Source organism: Patella vulgata, chromosome 4 (assembly GCF_932274485.2).
Source record: "Patella vulgata chromosome 4, xgPatVulg1.2, whole genome shotgun sequence".
NCBI classification, from domain to species: domain Eukaryota; kingdom Metazoa; phylum Mollusca; class Gastropoda; family Patellidae; genus Patella; species Patella vulgata.
The window spans coordinates 51,243,777-51,262,265 of NC_065882.2; the positions used below are offsets into that span (position 1 = coordinate 51,243,777).

General features: G+C 36.9%; 1 protein-coding gene across 2 annotated transcripts in view; it reads right to left on the reverse strand.

Annotated features, from left to right (window-relative positions):
• Nucleotides 1-2,641: 2,641 nt before the first annotated feature.
• Nucleotides 2,642-18,489, reverse strand: part of LOC126818531 (growth hormone secretagogue receptor type 1) — a 38,821-nt gene continuing 22,973 nt past the window's right edge. For both annotated transcript variants that reach the window (XM_050545995.1, XM_050545994.1), the window contains exon 2: nt 2,642-4,052. In XM_050545995.1, the coding sequence (XP_050401952.1) occupies nt 2,933-4,048 (1,116 nt within the window). In that variant the 5' untranslated portion in view covers nt 4,049-4,052 and the 3' untranslated portion in view covers nt 2,642-2,932. The remainder of the gene's footprint in view (nt 4,053-18,489) is intronic.

The following is an 18,489-nucleotide window of genomic DNA, read 5'->3' on the forward strand; positions in this document are numbered from 1 at the left end:
TATGACTGATCAATAGTCCGATTAGCAACCAATACCTAACCACATATCAATTTCATTCGGGTTTAAACAGAGGCTAGAGCTCCAAATACGTTTACATAAAGTTACTCACGAAATTTATTACTCCCAATTAACCAGCGCATAGCAGAATATTGCAGAAAAACTAACTGCGTGACAAACGAGGCTATCAAAACGGCTACAATGTAAACAATACTGTTTGGAGACGAACGATACTTTCCCCGTTTTTTAATACCTGGGAAGACCCCAGATTAAACGAAGGTATGTGATGTTGCTGTACTTAGGAGAAATTTGATTGAACAGGAAGAATAGACACCTCAAGTATCAGAAGTCAATCCAGCAATGGTCAGAGATTGTTTCTGAAATAATTGAACATACGCCCATAGCAGTTAAGTCGCAAGAACAGCCCAGAAAGGTTTATTGTCCACAAAAGTTTTCAAATTGATTAAGGGTGATAAGTCTCACGGTGATTATCTGAAATGGTTTAAAATGAATAGGACTGTTTGTCTCTTGAGCATAAAAACCGAGTATAGATTTAAAGACAATGATAGAGCGTCAACAAGCAATTATGCATGACGAACCGACGGGGTAGTTCTTTTCCATGCAGTGAGTCGGTAACGATAAATCATGAGAATAAAAAGGTGGTTCGCCCGACAATTGCTGGACTAACTATTCTGTTGTGCCTCCAGGGGAATTGCATTTTATAATTCAAGTTTAGATACGACTGGACAGCATTAATTACAAACTAGATGGGAAATGCATTATGTTGTCAGTTTTGCGAATAAAGAAAAGGGCTAAAGCTGACAAAACTCCAATTAATAATGCTAACTCAAGTTTCTCAAATGAGATTTTACCGTATCGCAATAACGTGGTCGTGTTTTAGCCAGAAAAATATACTTGGGCTTTTTCGTTATTGAGTTCTTCTGAACCGCAGAATATTTACACGAAGAGTAAATTTTAATCACGTCATGACCAAGGAGGGCAAACCCTTCAGATAGCGACATCTTTTAAATCGAAAACAATGTAACTATAAAAAGAAGCCTATCAAATTTCAATTCTACGTTGTAAGATTTCCAGGGAAGTGCGTTATTTATTGTCTTCAGGAGGATGTCTCTATCCACTGAAACCACCTTACGCGGGTTGTCAGTTACTTAAGACAGATGTCCAGATCTTTTCTAAAGAATCGGTAAAAAAAACATTTTTTTTAGGTATTTTATTATATCATCCAAATATCGAAGAGCATTATCTCATATAAAACCTGTCATATTTTTTTGTAACAGTTTTTATTTTTGCTTTTAAACAGATTTTGAAGAGAAATCATTAGCGTATTGACATATCGATTCTTTGTAATAAATTTCTTGTTCAAGTTCTAAAAATTCTTCTACAATTTATTGACTAAAAAAGGGGCCGTGTGATTTTGTTACAAGGTCTTGATGATAATTTCGACTCCATTTCTAATATTTCACACTAATGTGTCAGATTTTATACATGGTGATCTCATACTCGGTTTTTCTGATATCAAATAGCATGGGTATTGTATCAACCCGTGGGCATTAAGTGACGGTAAATCAAATGACTTCACGCTAAAATACATTCAAGAGATCATTATGTTCGCATGATTCGTTTTATCAAAGAATCACCCTGTGTTTAATGATTTCTTCTTCTCGCTTCTTCACAATCGATTTACGTTCAACACAATGGGTGATTCCTAACGCTTACAAATAAAACTCGAGAAAAAAGATGACCATAGCTTGGGGGTAACTATTATTATGTAAATATTGTTAATCGCCGTGGATAAACGGCGATCCCGTGGGTGTTCAATACAATTGATGGGTAGTCGTATTGGACATTGAAATGAAATGAGGTTTAACATCGTACTTTTCTATATGAGTGACATTTTACTTGGACAGTGGTGTTCCGCCTACCCTTAGTTGAATTCCAACCGCCAGAGCCACTTTTTTACCTGTTCCATATCAACTACTAGACACTATTCATTGCAAGGTGGGGCGTTTTCAGCCACAACAGGGATGGAACCCGAGACCTGGTTAGTCAGCCACCGTGGTTCAACTTTATGGATACAATGCGAACCTTCAGAAATGGAGAGATGGGAACTAAAGAAATGCGTGTGTGTGAGTGTTGGAGAATATCCACAAGCTTAGTCAGAAGCATTTAAATAGCTTTGGCAGCAGTTGGGTTCAATTGAATATGTGCCTAAACGAGTGGAGAAGAAATCGAGTATATGTGTACCCATTGGCCGCGGTAATCTATAAAAATGTATATGAAAATGTGACTCTCATAAAAAAGAATTCTTCTCCCAGTATCTATGTCCAGGAGAGAGGAAAACTGTTAGACGTGCAACGATGTCTTTCGGTGGACAAAACATAAATACGGTGAACGCTTCTAGAATTTAACAAAGTTTGATATACGCTCGTATGTATAATCAATTATCTGTTTACATAGCCAAATTTGAATTTACGGGAATTTAGTACCCCTGCATATCAGATGATGGTTTAACTGTAGGTATACATATAAAGATGGCATCAAAATGTTTAACTGGCCAGTGTACTTATTTGTTTGTTTTTTTAAATTATATATTTTATTATGCATTTAATAATAATTTGTCAGTACATAATTTAAGAATTATTTATCTAACAAGCAAAGATTATTAATAGACATTTATAAAGCAGTATAGAAGCTGTATGGCACCATTATCGCCAGAAAGTTCCAAATCACTTTACTTATCGACACCGTTGCCTTTAAGACACAGTTGCTTTCTGCACCATTAACTGTTATTAGCAAGTCATATATCATATGTATACCATGAGAACTTAATAAGTGTAATGACTCGAGCGTATATAACCTCAACGAAGTCTTCATAAATCATCTGAACAGCTTCGTATCTATAGAATTATCAAGGTCACACATTTGTGGCGTATGAATTCCCATTAGTGATCTTTTTGGTCTTCGAGACAGTTTGATAATCCGAAAGTCCAGAGTCTTTTGTGGGGCGTTTACAACATTTCTTAATTCCCAATATCAATTTGGTTTCTTCACGGAAATGTTTTCCAGTAATATAATAGATAAAAAAATAACAGGCTGAATTTGACAATGTGATCTCCTCTACTATTTTACGAACAATGTAATACGTAAAATAGCCTTTCCATGTTGAATCAGCAGCAATTTGGTCGTCTGTTAAATATTCGCCGCCGATATGAATAGCTTGTTGAAGCGAATACACTACTGTAGCAGGCAACCACGTACAAATCAAGTAAAACGAAACGCAAAGAAGTGTTATGGTGGATGCCGCCTGGCCGCCACCGGATGACATGTAAGCCGGGCCACCAGCCGTCAGAGAACGAATTTCCATAATAACTAACACATTGAACACTAAAGCTGCTAAAGGAAGAATGCCGAATATTAGAAGTTCACTGATCCAGGTCCATATGGATAGAATGCTAGCTTGTGCACCTTCTACAGCTTCGGGTCGATGGTTGCAGTCCTGTTTTCGCGGATCGTAGGTCCAGAAGTACGCCTGGACGATACACAGTAGCACCGAAAGCACAGATAATCCAACGATGACCATAATTGCTCTGTGTACAGTACAATACTTCTCTTTGCTGAAGGGAAAGCATATAGCAATATATCGTTCAACGGTAAAACCCAAGACTAAGAGAGGCGCTAAATATTGGGGTATATAATAAACTACATTGAATATTTCACACGATATGTAGTCATTATAAGATTTTACACCCCATGCATAGTTTAATTCCACGAAAATATGAAGTATGAGGAAAGTAAAATGAGATATTGATAAGGTTCCAAGGTATATGGCACTTGAATTGTTCTTTCTTGTATTTCGGTTCAACCAGATATAAGCTGACAGTGGATTGGTTAAAATTCCAATAAAATAAAGAATAGGAGTAACAGATTGGTCAATAGCAGCAGCGGTTGGTGCAAATTTTTCGTGCAGTTGAGCTATACTGTAGCGGAAGAATATGGATAAGTTAGCGTTATTCGATATATTGGCCTCCATCTTTCTGAAAAGCATAAAACAAAATAACCGACTATTATTGAAAATATATTCATTAAAAATGCATTAGACATTAGCTAAATCTTTCTTTTAGCCCCAAAGTTTATATAAATTACTAATTAGACATATATTCACACGTCAAACCCATAATCAACTCTCTAGACTATCGGATGGTTGCTATTTTGAACGGATTGAAACACGATCGCCATTTAATAACTTAATTTTAAAAAAAAGAAGATAATCGAGACTTTGTTTATTAACGTAACACCGGTAGCAATGAAAGTCGAGAGTACGATATTCTTCAAACAATCATAACTTCGCTCAGAATGACGTAATTTGACTGACATTCATTATCTATATTTAAACTATTATAGCGAGAACTGTCAGCTCTATATCCAAATCTTACATAATGCATCTTTTAAGAGTGATTTTTAACCAATAGTTCTTAACATAGTATATGAATTTCAAACTTCCAAGCCCTACTCTTATACAAAGCCTTAAGGAAAGAATTAACGCTTATTAAGAAATATAATAATACAGTTTCTGCTGTGAAAAAGTTACACACGATTTCTCAAATATAAGGGTTTTGGCTCATCGGGCTATGTCTGCCGAGGTAATATCACGTCATAACATTCCTCTGAGAAAAGTCAACCCACACAAATGTTAGCTTTTGGTTGGATCTTGAATGACAAGTTGTAGCATTCTTTAATCAAAATTACTCGGTATTATTATGATTTTATGGTCTCCATACTGAAGTCATTATCCACTAGAACAAAGCAATCTCGTATAATTTAAAAACATAATTATTAAAATATTTAGGTGTAAAACATCTATCAGAAATATGCATGTGATATTATTATGATTTTATGAAAAAGACATCTGTTTTACTTTAGTTGTTTTATCCAAATTTATATAATAGAATAATAATCTTTCGGGTGTATTACAGGACAAGTTATACTGGAATCTGACCGTAGCAGCCAATATCCGGTCCCAGGCAGAATTTGTGGGAGAGACGGAAATTAAGAGATAAATTTATATCCCCTTGTATATTCTTTCGTCTAGAAAGATTATATTTCAACATAAAATATTCTTCGACGTTGCGACTTGTACGGGATTTGTATGTACTTTCAAATAATATATCAAATGAAATGGGGTTTAACGTCCTACCAACGAAAATAATAAACACAACAATGTTTTCTCGGTAAATTAATGAAAAGTCTATTTATTTCACAAATCTAACCAAAATTTCCGGGGCTTTCCCCAAGTCAGACCACACCCAATATCTCCTCACGGGGCTAATAATATGGTCATCACTTACATGGCTGAAACTTAACAGAAACAAAGATCCATACATGGAAAATATAATTTTCAAATATCTAACCAAACGTTTGGGGGTTTTCCCTAAGTCAGATTGCTCAACAGTCTGTCCGAATACGCCCGAAAACTTGGGCTAATAATATGGTCATTAGTTACATGGATGATACTTAGCAGAAACAAAGATCTATACATGGCCCCACCCCATTCCCTTTATATAGGCTTATAATAATGTTATACCAATGATACCTTTTTGAACCGCAGCAGGATTCAATATTCTAACACAAAGTAGAACAAATGTTTGTTAGCTATATGAAACCCTCAAATGAGAAACTGTATCTTGTGTTGTAAAAAAAGAGTAAGCATACCATACCCAATTCACGGCAAACTGCATTAATTATAGCTAAATGATTAGATAGTTAGGATTAGTATTGAATTTATGCCTTCAAACGTTCTGTTTTCCCTTTGTGGCACACCACAATCCCCATTCAACAACCGTTCAGAATGTTATTCAATATCTTACAACATTGTGTAAAATATTTAATCCAGTTATGGATACCTTTGTTTCTAGAAAGTTTCAGCCATGCAACTTATGACCTAATATTGGGCCCAATGCGGGTTACTTTTAGGTGTTGCTGTGGCGATATGTTCCAGCAGTGTGCAATCTGACAAAATGATTTTTACTTGTATGGACACCCACTACAAATTGGGGGGGGGGGGGTCAAACCTATTGTAACTGGTGACCATATTATTTTGTCATTAACTCCTGGACCATAATGATCGAATAGATGAAGGAGAATAATGGTGGTTGGTCGAATTTTCACTCCAACTTAATCAAATATACTATATTTGACGTCAAACACTTGAGATCAATGTTTTTAAACGTTCCACTTTTCTGCTCCATCCGGGTCATACTAATAAAGACGGATTGACGTTAAACAAATCTTGGACACATATCTGTCTTCTGTTTTCTCAATACCAAATTAACCGAATAATCAAATTAGACCGACTGTTCTAAAAGAATATTAGTAAACCTGTTAAGTCATTAAATGGTCTACTACACTTCACTGACTAATCCAAGTCATAGTTAATCAGTTGGTAAGCATCGTTACTTACTTTGCACTTAGCTGAATGAGAATTGTATTAAAACTATTTCATCAAAGCTTTTAGAAAGTCAGACGAAAGGCATATAAAATTTACAGATTAAGGAGAAAAACATACGCAAGTATCGTAATATTTTAGCGTTGAACAAAGTTGAATACTACGAATTATCCTTCGTGTATCGGCGCAATCACGTGGGTGTATCAGAAAACAATCTTATTTATCTAAAATCTAAAAGAATAGTTTGATTAAAATATTAGAATATCTCGAACAGATTATGGAATAAGTATTACACGTCAGTTCAACAAAGTGTGATATAATATAAAAACGGTAATTGAAAATTTGAATATATTTGACCTTACACGCATACACCGACTTTTCGGACCAACGCATGGTTAGATAGATAGTCCTGAAACAATGACCGCCAGTACAGTAGAGTCACCGGAATAAATGTTAGGTTTAGACTGTTTATTATTTACGATAATCCCTTATGAAGTTGAAGTTGTCGGAGTATGGCTGTCTAAAGTGTAAACAGACACACTAGACCAACGTTTTCCCAGATCAAGTAGTTAACTTGTCTTAGATATACAACTTTGAGATAAGCCAAGTGACTCCCACTTACCTATAGCAACGTCTGGGGTCAAGATGTTTCGGAAACAACTTTATAGAAGGAACCATCCCATTTGTTCCTACCCAAAATACAGCAAACATTATATTATCTATGTCAACATTCCAATTAAATAAGAAATAACATTAAATGTTCTGAAAATTCAATATCTTGAAACAGAGAAGGAAAGAAGACATACCCTACAGAATAATCACAAAGCGAAGAATCGCTGTTTACTAAAAAAATGTTTAAAGTGTATGGTGTTACATATAATAATTCACACCAAGCTAAAAATAAGCCCACATGTCAAACCACATGATGCTTTTCAGAAAAAGTAAACGCCATTACTGTCCAATCGCATCACGATATCTGTCAATTACAGAAACATATTATTATGTCATTATTTCGACACATAACCAATTATTTCATAATAAATGACACCTTGACAAAATTCATCTTCATTTTAGGAGTATCAATGAATCCAATAATAAAAACCGCTCCAATTATTTGCTATTTGAATGAGATTTCGCTTCCGTCTAGATGGTAAAAATGTTTCGTCTTTGCTCGTAGGCATTATTGCCATCCGGTTTAGGATTTCAGTTCATCTATTTGATACTATAAAATTAGCTAAATAACTTGTAACAGAACGCCCACTTCTACTTAAACAAGGCTTTTATAATGTTGGACCTATATATGTAAGCCATTTGTGTAGTGGAACTTAAATGAAACACGAAATACGTTATATTCAATTTGTAAAAGTTAAACGATCTGGAATAAAAACACATGAGAAGTAGTATCGGGATTTTTTTAGACAGAGTTCAAAGCCCGCATTCATTATCAGTACTTAAAAGAGAATATTTAACATTTTAAATTTCTACATTAAAAGCCGATAGATGAAGATAGCGACGCAATGCGTTGAAATGAAATGGGGTTTAACGTCCTACTGTTTTGCTCCGAACTGGGCTAATGAAGACGGGCATATGCCATACAGTGGGCTATGAGGGAAATTTTGCCCGGACAGGGGCACTACGGCCTACTCTTATATCGAATTCCAACTGTCAAGGGATCTTTTACGTGCACGCCAATGTGTACACGGGACCTCGGTTTTTAGTCCCACCCGAACGACTAGACAGCTGTCCTTGTCAGGCCCTCCGTCCTGCACGCATCACTGACAAGGGAAAACCACGCCGGAAAGTCTAGATGAACTTTCTCGGTCAATGCAGGGATCGAACACCCGAACTCCAGGCTAGCGTCTTACCCACTTAGGCCTACGCAACAGTCATATCTCGAAACAAAAATGCCACAAACAGCAGTTTATCCCAAAGGAAAACTTGGATGTTGACACAATTTAATATGGAGCCGGTATGCCTTTAAGAAATCTGATGAATATCGTGTTCACAAACTGTTCCGGGAACGTAATATTATATACTATTAAAAAAAAGTAGGGGATATTTGATTTTGGGGGCATAATACTAAAATATGCAAATGACTACGAAAAAGGTCACTATAGAACCTAACAGAAGAAACATTTCCAGTTACATGTGACGCCCAAACGCACCAATAGCTACCGCATGGAATGCATGTGGTGCTTGGGATCATCATGGGGGTCCAACCCAAGATTTGCACGACTCTGACTTTGAATGTTACAGTCATTGTGGCATTGAATTCCAGGGTGGAAACATCAGTTTAATTGTTTTAGTGACCAGAAAACAAATTTTGATATGCGTCGGCTTACCCAAAATGAAAGGTTACGTGCCCTTGGCATGCTACAGATCGGCACAACACAGGCGGTTGTGGCGCGGACGATGAATGTTTCTCAGTCTGTCATAAGCAGGCTATGGTCCAGATACCGTGATACACAATCTGTACAGGACAGACCACGCTCAGGTCGACCAAGGGCGACAACTCAAGCCCAGGATCGATTTTTCCGTACCTTGGCCTTGAGAAATCGTGTCATCACAGCAAATCAGATCAGCGCTCGTCTTCAAACAGACACTGGTGTGAGAGTGAGTGGCCAGACGATTCGGAATCGACTGCATAGGGGTCACCTTCGCGCCCGACGTCCTCGCGTGATCTCTTGTTTGAGAGATCATCACATTCAGGCAAGACGTCGTTGGTGTAGGGATCGTCAACACTGGGATAATCGACGCTGGAGCAATGTGATGTTTTCAGATGAGTCAAGGTTCACTGTTGATTTTTGGGACAGACGTAGGAGGGTGTGGCGTCGTCGAAACGAGCGCTTCCAAGACGTTAACGTCATCAGACATGATCGATTTGGAGGTGGTTCTGTTATGGTGTGGGGAGGCATCACTGTTGCTGGAAGAACGGCTTTACATGTTGTTGCAGGGCGTGTTACAGGCCAGTACTACCGGGACAACATCTTGGCAGTCCATGTTGTGCCGTTCGCACGACGTCATGGCCGCCGTTTCATCTTCCAGGATGACAACGGAAGATGTCACAGGGCCAGGATCGTTACAGGTTACCTCCAACAACAGAACATCAGCACATTACCTTGGCCAGCACTGAGTCCCGACCTCTCCACCATCGAGCATGTCTGGGACATGCTTGGACAGAGGTTACGTCAACAACGTCCTGCCAATGTCCAAGAACTTGCTGCTGCGTTGCAACAGGAATGGGACAATCTGGACCAAAATGACCTTAGACGTCTCATTAGGAGTATGCCACGTCGGATCAATGCTTGTTTGGCAAACAGAGGAGGATTTACCCGTTACTGACTTGGTTGTGATGCTGTGGTAACTTTGCTGTTTGACCCCGGGTATCATTTTACCCTTATAATGGTCAGTCTGTGCCTTACTTAGTCAAACGATCATTTGGAATAAATCGATGAATGTGAACTTCATTTCATTTTGTCATTTGTTTCTTCGTCAGTTTCATTAGGTGACTTTAATAACACTTAAAAATCAAATATCCCCTACTTTTTTGAATAGTATATCTCTGGAACAGAAAGCCCTTTAACGCTGAAAATTAACAGGACGTATTCTCGCGGATAACAATCAATAGCCTTTATCATATCAAGATCCTAATGCTTCGTGCCAATCTGAATTAAATCTATTGTAGTCTCTACCACGTTATAACAATATTTTCGGAAAAGAGGGTAGGGGGGGGGATTAACTGTGGAAGGGACGGTTGCATGATTCCAAACATGAAAAGAAAAATCAGTTAAAAACTGTAGCCTCTACCGCATTCACATGGTTTTCTGAAAAGGGTGGCTGGACACTGGAATGGAGTGTCGCGGTACGCTGAATATCGATACAATAATGCACGCAGAATTTGAAATCATACCTATATCGCATTCACAAGGACTGGGATAACACCTGAACAGAAGGCCACGGAACGATAAATATCGATAAGGGTTTTCCCCTCATGACCCAATGCTTTAACCCAAATTTTACACTGAAACATGAAAATATTCCTGCAAAAACTGTAGCTTTCGTCGCATTGACAAGGGCTGGGGTCTTTTCGAAACAGAAGCCTGCGTAACTATGAATTTCGATAAGGTTTGTCCTCTCATGACCCAATGCTTCACACCAAAGTTGACACCGAAACGTGGGCGTTTAAAAAAGACGATAATTATTGCAGTAATATCACTTTCTAAGATACTTCCACAGGCGCTGGTAATGGGGAAGACCTTATGTTTTTCAATGGGGATTTTGTCTTGTTGCAGCAATACAACTTTCTGAGATATTTCCACAGGCGCTACTCGTGGTAATAGGGGAGACCTTATATTTTTTAATGGGGATTTTGTCTTGTTGCAGCAATTCTAAGATATTTCCACAGGCGCTACACGTGGTTATGTGGAAGACCTTATGTTTTTTAATGGGAATTTTTGTCTTGTTTTATCTGCTTTTGCTTGGTTAAAATGGGGATCGATGTCAAACATATGTTCATGTACGCATACTGTCTTTACTGGCAGGCAGGGGCGGACTGGGGCCCGGTGGTCCTTGGGTCTGGCCCCGTTAGGCGACTCCAATCTAGCCGGGTCCTTGGAGCGGTGACGGGGTTTTAAATTAAAGACTAACAAGAGCCCCAAGCTACGTGATGGGAACACCAACGTCTTCCGGGTCCCTAAAGCTTACTTTACTCGAAGGCTCCTTCTCAGTCCATCCCTGTTTTAACGCACAGATACTGCTCATTCCCTTTAAGTATTAAACAGTGCGTACACCCCTTGCACTTTGTTTTAACAAAGTGTATTTCAATTAATATTTTGCACAGAATTCGTGTAGAACCAACCATATAAAATACGGAAATAAGTTGATCAAAGAGAAAACAAAATGCAGGCAACATCATTAGCTTTATCAAAGAGAAAAATTTTACGTCAAGAAAGTGCACTGTATTTGTTATTAAGCCATAAAGAAGCAGCAGTGCAAAATGCATATGCATGGTTTATAAATTAATTACATTTTCGGACATTAGACAATGAAACTATTTATTGAACTAGAAAACTGAGAACCAAATTAACCAAATGTTTGCGTCGATGTAAACGTTCATTATATATGATGAAATATCAATATAGGTTATTTCGGGACTGACACATGTTACAATTTTTGGGGCCTTTAGAAGTGAGGGAAATCCAACGTGGTAGACAGGCGACCGTCGAAACAACACCATTTGATTCAATGACAAATCTTATGACCTAAAAAGTAAAGCGCACTCGTTAGACCATTCGGCCAACCAATAGCCCTGAAATATCAATAAAGGTTCACCAGTCACGATACAAATAGTAAAACGATGAACCATAATCGCTATACCATTTAAGCTTTAGATGGTTTCCCTGTATACTTAGCTGTGTTAAAAAGAAGACAGGTTATGACATAAGTGTTGACGAACTAGACATTATAGGCACCAACATAGTACTAAGTTACTCTTTAATCTGACCCAAATCTCAATACTGACAACGGTCAGCCGGATTGAAAACAGATTACGTACATTTGGCTTCAGGGGTCCTAATGCTAGGTTCACACTATCACGATTCGCGCTACGATTGAAATCGTGGTTTTAAACGTGTTGTAATCGCGGTAATCCTAACAGCTCTTATCATATTAAGGTCAATCGTAACCACCGTGTTGATCGTATCGAAATGTATCCGAGCGTATCTGCACGTACCAATAGGGACAACCCTTTTGTAACGCATCGTAGACAATCCTATCGTAGTAATAGATATCATGTATACTAAAACAGATCTTGGTGCCTTGCCATCAAGTATGTTAGGCTTAGAAATATTCTGTAAGTTTATTTTCTTTCCACACTGACTGATATTTCGAAATTTGGCCTACTTGTAATTTGGCTTAACGCAAAGGCGGATTAGAAAAGGTCGAATTGGAGTTTTATTTTCGTCAGGTCAAATGAGGCTCAATTATCAGACTGATTTATTGTTCAACATGGAATTAATGCAGTGCTTCTCTGGGCTTCTTGCAAACCAGTTGTATTATCTGGGCACTTTATCAGAGAAATAGTCTGACAATGGACATTTTTCATTGGACGATTACAAAGTCATTTCAATATATCAACGTCACCATTTAATCTTTTTTAAAGTGCTCAAGTATGGACTTTTACTGTACATGGCCATTATACAGAACTAAATGCCTGCAGAATAAACTTGCATAAATAGCGGCATGTTCGTGGAAAGCTATACATAGTATTGGAAACAGTAGTTAGAAATGGATACCACCCATACATCCAACTTTTTCTACATGTATCTTCGTAAAGATAATGACAACTGTGGGTCGTTAAGATATATAACGTATGTATTGTCATTCATTAAAAATGATTCTGCAGCAGTAATAAATCGTGGAATAGATCGCCCTCCCCTTTTAGAAAAATCCCCATATATACCATTCTTTATCTTAAACATTATCCTCTTTTGTTTCTCAAAATGATATAGAAAGTACATGTATTTAAGATTCTTTGGGCTGAAATTTGACTGTGCTAATACTAATACTGTAATATTTTCACAAAAAGCTATTTCGCGTAGGCCTTTCTTCTTTAAATTATTTTAAGAACTAACGACTGGGAATGTGATTAACTATTATTTGTGTAAAAAGAATTCTCATATATTATATTGGTAAAAAAAGACACAATATACTTAAGAAAAAAATATATTGCTGTTTGCTTCGAATACCTAAAGAAATTTCTCCGAAGCTAAAAATGGTGTCCAGATTTGACCTCGAGATATTTATTTGTGAAACGCTTTGACGTGTTATTTTAAGTATTAAATCTAATGGGTGGAGTACTCATTCCGGGTCAGCAGTAATTGTCCACGAAATTAAATCTAACTCGTAAACTTTCATCAAAGGACAATTGAGTAAATTGTTTTAAGCGAGTTGACAGTGGTGGTAAATAAAGTGTTATGGTAGAACCTATAAAAGTTGCCGACTCCAGGAATAAAACTATTATTTACACGCTTGAGAAAATGTCTCATTTCTGTGAGAGTTATAAGTAATGTCTGCCAGTTACCATTCCCTTATGATTTCAGCGTCGTGTTGCTAAATGAAAAACGGCATTTTCCAATAGTTTAGTATCTCGCCTGTAAATAGCCGGGTGTTAGGTTGACAGTTACCCAGCATCTCTTGTGAATAATATCTCTTAGCTTTTTATTGCAGCAATGTCACTTTGAGTACCCTCGTATTCAAATTAAAGGATATGTTGTCAACTGTATTAACGGTGTAACAATAAAGTAAAATGTGGGATACATATCCCACAAGGCAATTAATGCTTTTTATTAACTTCCAGCTTATAGATAATCATCAATCCATGCGGAATAAATATTCTAGGTAGGCTGTATGTCACCACACACTACACTTTTATCCTACCATACAAAGAACAGTATTACCTATCAGCACAATCTGTGATATTAGCTTAAATTAGACTAATAGTATCACCTATAAACCTTAAAGGTGACCATTAGCGAAATTGCTTAATCTGCCTTCATCGTTGTTAGCTTAGTAATGTGTCCGAAGGTCGTATCGACTCGTAAATAAAGCACTTTATGAGAAAACGTGGAAACAATGAAACGTATATATCACTATAAGTCAATGCAAACGTACATGTTTTTACAATATGCTCTGACAGAAAATACTATAAAAGCATATTACTGTTATTGGTATTTCTATGTTTAATACAGATACTACAACAGATTTCCCCCATAGTTAATTAAGACTTGTAAACAACTTGTATCCTAGAGAAGCCGTGAATACCCGATTCAGATATTCGTAATGGCGATTTCATTGATCAGCAGAAATAGCGGAAGAACATTAGACTGGGTTTAAACTAATGAAGCATTAATAAGATTCTACTTTATTGTCAATAGCCTTATCTTCTACTTATACTTTAACTGTTGATTAAATGGTGTCTAGTCAATTCCATGTAGGCCATTTTTAGATTAACATACACGATAAGACGAACCGTCACCAATTCAAATTTATTGGATTCTCTATAGAACATCTTTCAGTATTGTCGAGTGGCTGGTGCATGTCATTATAATGTTTAATATGAGTGTTACAAATAAACAACTGTATTAAAAGAAAATATATCTAATCTATGGAAGCTGACAAGTATCCCGTCGCGAAGCCAAGCAGTCGCGACAAATGGTCTCAACCTCATCTCATTCCGTCGAACCCATTTGTCCCTTCCTGGTATCGCCTCCTCACTTAGTTAACGCGAAGTCAAGGAGCGAGAGGCTTCTATATTAAATCTAAAACCGTTTTTTTATTCGACTATTGTTCCTTGCTACTAATTTCGAACATTACTGCATGAGAATATTGGAAACCGAAATATTTTGATGCGGGTTAGATGGTAACATTTAAAATGTGTTGGAATTACAAGAGATATCAAACACATTATTTATTCAAATATTCATATTCCCATTTGACATAATGTCTGTCAATGTCGTTATGAATATATGGATCTAACAAAGCAATGTGTGATATACTTATAATATTGCTTATCGTGCATATTTAAACATACATTTTTGGTGGAATTGTAGAGATACAGACCATAAACCTATTCATATATTCCATGTTCAAAACAGGCTTTTAAACATAGATTGTCACACAACGAAACCTTTGTTTTCCGCAAATATGATACAAGTTTTACTTTATTTAAAGGTGATCGGAAGATAATCTGAGACTATGGGAATACGATTATAGTCGATATATTAACAGGAATTCCGTAGCAGCAGAATTTCCAGAAGTTTTCTGTGCATTGAAGTAAAATCTATTTATTAACAAATTTTATTGCAGTAGTTTCTCAAGATCTTTGTGTTTCTGTTAATGACAGAAATTCTGTGACAGAAAAACCTTTCGCAATAGTTTTCTTTTTCAATTATATTTATACAGTGTACAGAATCGTGATTAACTTAAAATTGACTTGACGTATTCGAAAAACATGGCGTTGCTTGGATATATGCCAAATTGTTAATACCGAGTTTTTAAAATTATTTATTCTAGCAATACATCTCGTCTAAATAGGAATAATGATCTCAACCTCGCAACAGTCAAACTTGATTAACGTTATTCATGTCCAGGTGTGTGTGATAGCAGCAAAAGTGAATATATAAAGTTTTTTGGTCAAATTGTTAACCAAGACATTCAGTCCAACTGTACATGCTTAAAGCTGCCCAGATCGTGTAAACTATATTTTTAGACAATAAGTCGGTGGTAACAAACGGTATATATCCCTTGACGTGACAGACTGACATACAAATGTATAGTTTATTTCAGATATCTGTTAATATCGATCTTTATCTTGTCATTGGTCACGGCCATTCTTCTACTAAGTTTTAATTTCAGCAAGTCTGTTGTCAAAACAGTCACAAGTTGAAATAATGTTCGTGAAATATGCATTCATCACCTGTAGATTATATCTTAGACTGGATAACCTGGAACGTAGATCAGATTGTCCGGTCTGTATAATATGTCTGTGAACTATTGCAGCAAACATGTTTAAACCTTGTTGGAAGTGGTTGTTCTCCTGGGTATCCTGATCAAGCAAATGCATAATGATTGTGCTGCAAATCTATACGTGAATATATCTGAAATGATGAGATTGTCGCGGGTATGAAAAAGATCTCTGTTCCGGGGACAGAGTCAAATCTCAAACTAATTGCCAGCACTGAGTTTGGTATTATTGAAATCGTTTTCTTCGCCTTTCTTAAAGTCAAGTCGATGCAACACTATCATAATGACTTAGGGTATTGGATACCGCATTCTTTGAATTTAAGACACGAGATACCATCAGATTTAATTGAAAATATTCCAATTATAGTAATATCCTTTTTGATCTGCAACACGATTATAATGAATTTTTGATACAAGATACCGTCTTATTTAGTTGAAAATATTTCATTTCTAATAAAATCCTATTTTACACCGATAGCGAGTATTGTTTAACACGATGTGTAATCTAGTTATGTTTTGAACAAAAACAGGTACGGGCGTACTGTATGGACCAGGAACCAATCATGACAATATCACAGTCATCTTGGAATTGTGACGTCAATATAAAAAAATCAATGTCCGACAATCGATGCGCAATTGCCAAAAAGTACAAGCATGACACATTGCATGTCGGTCGCTCTTACGTTGTCGAAGCATCGCCCAAAACAACATGAACAAAGCTAGAACAACAGGGTGAGTATATATACTCTTCAAAAAAAAGAAACGCACAGCCCATTTTTCATTATTTTTTTATTTGAACGGGATCGTTGTTTCCGTAAATCTTACTTGTTTTTAATGTCATTATGTAAGGATAAAAAAAGTCATTATTGGTTTTAAATGTTGGGCCACAAATTGTGTCTGGTCATATTTTTTGCCGAAATTTGTTTTCGATTGATTGCACCAAGACACATGAGTTTAACAACTTCGCAAGCTTTTCGGCTTCAAAATCAGTTGCATATGTAAACACTCAACGAGCCAAGTTGTGCCACATCTGAACGAAGACAAACGCAACAACGCTATTGGTAGGTTAAAAGCAGGTTAATCCCAGACATATGTATCCAGGATGCTGAATGTTTCCAGAATACCATTTCTCGCCTTTGGGATAGGTACCGACAGCGAACTTCCACTCGTAACCGCCCAAGCTCAGGCCGAACAAGAATGACCCCACCTGCCCTGGATCGTCACATCCGGTTACGTCATTTGCAGAAATTACGCCTACGTCTACACAGTCCATAGACGCCTACGTGAAACCGGATTACGAACCAGACGGCCCCTTAGAGCTGTTGTTTTGAAATACGCCGACACCGTCAAATCCTACTTCAATGGGTTCAGACACACAGGGTATGACCATAGCAACTCTGGAGAACAGTTTGGTTCCGCGACGAGTCGCGGTTCCTATTGCAACGAGGCGATGGTAGAGCGAGAGTATACCGACGACGAACTGTCACTATGCGTTTCTTTTTTTTTGAAGAGTATATATAGCACACTTCCTTATCCAGTAAAATGTAGCTCCTGATTCTGGATTTGTAGTCTTTGATATTTTTGACCTGACTTGATATAATGTACATGATTACTGTTATTTGAAACTTTGACGTTTTAACCGTATTTTATGTATTCTTTAATGTGGGTACAGTAGACAGTCTGGTTACACTATACTATAACATGTAGAAACTATAAACATGCCTGCTGGTTTCCAGAAATAAATTCACAGGCGCCGTTATCAACTACTTGTATGTAAATTAAATGAGAATTCAGAACATTAAAGGAATCGGAGTGAGGTTTAACTTCTTACTTTTCTGTAACGAGAGGAGCTAATGAAGGCAGGAATACGCCATAAATTGTGCTACGAGGGACATTTTGCCCAGACATCCCACGGTTTTATTTCGAATTTCAACTGTCAGTGGTTCTTTTACGTGTACGTCAATATGTACAAGTACATAGGAGTTTTGTCGGCCAACGCCGCCATACGCATCGTCAAACAACACTCTAAATTAAATATTGTATTCATGACGCCAGACAGAACTCGCCATTAATGAAAAACAATCAGAATTGATAGATTTACTAAAGGGTAGTGTTTGTCATCGTTATCTATGTTATTTTAGAATTTAGACATATGAACCACCTACGTTAATTTAATGATCGAATGCCTTTGTAATTACTTGATTACATTACACATTCAGGTACATTTAGGAATCTGATTTTGTGCCAGTAATATGTGTATTTCTAACCAAGTTCCTAATTATTCAGAGTTAATTTTAAAGTGGGTGAATTCCCAGGTAGTTTTTACATTTTGTTTATTTTATAATCTATAATAATACTCTTATTGTTCAAATTCATATCGTACGTATTAATTAATAAGAGGAATTGATAAAGTATGGCCATTCCGTAACGATAACGTGTGACCGCGAAACCATCACTGGTTAATGTGATATCAAAACCTAAATTTCTCGCAAACTATTCTCCAGATC